Here is a 3,874-nt window from a genome sequence, read left to right on the forward strand (position 1 = left end):
AATGCATATTTTTCAAGGTTTTGAGCACTAAAACCTGTAATTTGTAATTGACTAAACATGAGATAGGTGGGTTTAATACCACTGCGGAATGTTCCAGGCAAAGCAATAATAGCTCTATGGAGACAAGTGGACCCCATATTAGACCCCATCAGAAAAGTTGCACAGTACATCTTTAACACTTGGAATGAGATTTAAAATCATTACCTTTTAACCAGACAAAAGACAATAAAATGTGAGTGATGTGTGGACATTTAAAGTACTAAAAAGTTTATGTCTTTATTAATAGCTTTAACAGCTTTGTTTGACACCTGACCCCTTGTGGAAAGGTTGTGAACTTCTACTTTAAAGCGCTTCAGCACTTATTTCACTTGTGATTTCTGACTAAAACGTTGGCATCAGAAGTTAGTACTGGGAGTTTGAAAAACTAAAATTCAATTATTTACTTACATCATGAATCTTTTATTGTGATACAACTGACATAGTACCAGACTTAACAGCCTCAACAATACAACAGCCCCATTATGGGACAAAACTACATTTTGAAACAACTTTTGAAATCTTGAACACAAACTGATCATGAACAAAAAAGAAAACATTTTGGTCTCTGTAATCTGGGAACATAATACATTTCTAACAAATTTTTTTGCTTTTCTTAATTTACCAATGCAGCCACTTGATAACTTGCGCCCCATTATGAGACAAATTCAAAGGCTTAAAATAATTCTTAATGAACAGAACTGTGACTCAATGGAAAAAAAATCTGAAGATGTAGATGAACACATTTTTTTGTCCCTGCCTTTTTGTACCAAATCAAGTAATCATAGTTAATTACACATTTTTACATTATTTCTTACAAATTGGTGCTTTTGTTTGCACTGTCCTTTGCCTGACGTAACCCATAAAGCCACTTAATAACTCGTGCATTTCTTTCAATGACAGAAACACCGTATGGGACTCGCGGTGCTGCATTTCCAGTGCTCTCTTCCTCTTCCTCTTCTTCCTCCTCCCGTCCTGACGCTCCGCATTCAGAACCAGGAGCACTTACACTGCGGAAACGGGCCAAAGACACAATGTCCGAGTTAGATGCAGTCAGGTCCCGTAAATCCGAAGGGTCCAATCCGCACAGGTTAAAAAAGCGTTCCAGCTCTGTGCCAGCTCTGGAGAAGCGGTCACTCAAATCTGATTTAGAGCGAGTGAGAGAAGGCCTCTTCCTGGCACTAGAGGAAGAGAGGCGGGTGAAAGCCGGGGATGGTGGGGCCAACAAAGGGGTATCAGGAGGAGCAAGAAGGGCAGGAGCAATGATAGGGGCAGGAGGGGATTTGAGTGGGGGTGTCAAGGGAGCGTTTTCAGGTTTTGGAGGTATAGCAATCACAGGTTTGAGAGGAGAGGGGGCGGGAGGCGTTCTAGGGTGAAAGAGGCGTGTTCCGTGGAGCTGGGAGTGTAGCAGGATGGGCTGAAGGGGCAGCCTAATGAACTGAGTTGGTCTAACAGGAGGGCGAGCTGAGCCAGTCTGGGGCACGACGTCCACTCTGCGCACTGTCCCAGCTGCTGGAGGGGTGGGGGCACTCTCCTCTCGAGGTGGTGGTGGAGATTTGAGCCTCACCTTGGCGGGACTGGACCAGTCAGGGCGTGGAGGCGGACATGGGCGCTCCTTCTTCTGTGGAGAAACAGTCTCTGAAGGCTTTGTGTCCTCTGCACTGAGCTGAGGTCCATCGCTCACATCACTGATCAGGCTACTCAGGTGCTCCAGGTTCAGCTGGATGCTCTCCTTTGTCTTTGCTGGGATGGGGGTCTTTCTCATCGGCTGCAGGGCAGAGCAGGGGCTCAACAGAGCTCTGGTCACATCTGTCGGACGCACTGGCTGCTGCTTACACAGAGCCACCTGGCTCTTCACATATTTAGCTTTGTCTGCCTCTAGTCTTTCTACTGCACTCTGCTTAGGCCTCCCAGTCGCAGCCAGGCCCTGCCGGTACAGCTCTGGAGCCATGGGGGCTTTGGGCCGGAGACGGGGGTGTGTGAATGTGACCACTGTCCGAACGGGACGCTTCACTGACTGTGGGAGAGTTTCCACAGGCATCATGTAAGCAGAGGAATACAGCTTCTACTTCAACTTTGTTGCAGTGTTCACAGGACAGAAACTCATTGCTTCATCATCATCATCATCATCTTCTGAGCTACTGTGGCATGGTCCGCTTAAATCTTCCTGGAAAAGAAAGACTATCAATATTAGTCAAACAAGAAGGAGGACAGTAACAGCACATATTTTTAAGAGCTTACAATCTTTGCCTTACTTCTCCAAAACTATGACATTTAACTTCACCAACACACTAAGAACTTCCTTCTTTTGTCAAGCAGCCAATCATGTGGACTTTCACATACTTCCTATGAGTTCATTGGCTGCTGGCACAATCACTTTTAAACAAGCACTCCGAGCCATCAATCTCCCAGTAGACGAATGGACAATTAAAGTGACACTTCCTTTTTAGAGGGAGCTGAGGGGCCTGTGAACAGAGGACAAGTGCGTGGGTGGGTGTGTGAGTGGGGATGGGGTGTATCTGGACAGTTGTCAACAGACCATTGTCTGCAGGCACCACTCCAACAGCTGCTGTGGGAACAATGACTCCTAAACTATATAAGTGAGTTGCCTAGGATAAGGTCTTTGAAATACAAGTCCTACTGGGTTAAGCAAAGTAATAAAAAGAAAGTGTTGACGTCTAACTGGTCAACTCATCCCTTACAGTGGATAGTTTTATATGGTGAGCTCAACAAATGTGTGCCCGATTTGCTGACAAGGCTAATGAAAGTGTCTGTAAATAATCATATGTTGAAATATCACTTTAAGAGTCTACATCTGCTAGTCACATTCTCCACATATTTGTCATTCCAGGTGGAGGTAGGCCAAACTCTAGCTGATAATGCTACAGAGTTTCTTCCAGAGTTCATTCTTATCTGCCAAGAGGTCTTAATAACTCAACAGTTAACAAATACGAAATCTATGTATAGAAGACACAGCTAAGGATATTATTAACCTACCATGCTGTTGGCTTACACACCATATTGGAATGTCAAGTGGTGGGTCAAACAAACAAAAACAGACATTATAGGCTGCAAGTCAAGTGCTAACACGTTTTATAACTGGAATAATGAACGTGAGCAATACAGAAGTGGAAAAGACAGAAAATTATAGAGGTCTAAACTTTTAATATAAGCCACAAACAATGTTGTAGACTAAATGTAAACACACAAGAGGCCTATAAGCTAGCGTGGTAAGGCCCGTAGTCTTGCCCTGACAAGCCTGCAGCAGCCCACTTCTTTCTTTCTTTCAAGGTGGTTCCCGGTACGTTTAAGTTCTCGATATGTTTGATTTAGAGCGTAAAAAACTCACCTAAACTTCTGAAGTAGATCTGGGAGCGACTCTTGTTTGTGGTGTAGACAGAGGTAAAAAGGTCGAGTGGCAGAAGCGCGGTGGAGGAGCGTGAAAGTAAATTGTAGCCAGTGGCCACTTAGCGACACAAGACAAGACAAACCTGTTTGACAACTCACGTGTGCGCTCCTAGGACGGCCCCTCGGCTCTCATTGGTCCACTACCTATCGCAAACACGGAAGCACTTACCTTTGAACACGTTTCTCTTTGTTGTTTCTCTTTCCATTTCTTGTAATAGTTTATATGGTTAGATGTAATTTGACACTGATTTTGTAACCGTACTCGAATCTGAATGACTGACTTGCATAATTTTATTGAAATATAAATGTAGGCCTATTATAATTTGTTAATTAAAAAAATAAATAAATGCACCACCTGTCCTTGATATTTTATTCTGTCCTGGTATATATTTGAAATAATAAAAAATAAATAATTAATAAAATAAATCTG

General features: G+C 43.4%; 1 protein-coding gene across 1 annotated transcript; it reads right to left on the reverse strand.

Moving 5' to 3' along the window:
- Positions 1-435: 435 nt before the first annotated feature.
- On the reverse strand, positions 436-3,533 carry LOC110164786 (protein FAM110A-like). Its single transcript, XM_020929909.2, has 2 exons — positions 3,386-3,533; positions 436-2,203 (listed from the first exon to the last, which is right to left on the reverse strand). Exon 2 carries the CDS (start codon positions 2,078-2,080, stop codon positions 851-853), a length of 1,230 nt encoding a protein of 409 aa, XP_020785568.1. The 5' UTR covers positions 2,081-2,203; positions 3,386-3,533; the 3' UTR covers positions 436-850.
- Positions 3,534-3,874: the final 341 nt, after the last annotated feature.

This window comes from Boleophthalmus pectinirostris, unplaced genomic scaffold (genome assembly GCF_026225935.1).
Source record: "Boleophthalmus pectinirostris isolate CB_2022bp ecotype Guang Dong unplaced genomic scaffold, ASM2622593v1 HiC_scaffold_8, whole genome shotgun sequence".
In the NCBI taxonomy this organism is placed as follows: Eukaryota; Metazoa; Chordata; class Actinopteri; order Gobiiformes; family Gobiidae; genus Boleophthalmus; species Boleophthalmus pectinirostris.

Excerpts from the sequence above, each read along its gene's own strand:
- LOC110164786 (XM_020929909.2), bottom strand. The coding sequence starts at position 2,080 with ATGATGCCTGTGGAAACTCTCCCACAGTCAGTGAAGCGTCCCGTTCGG.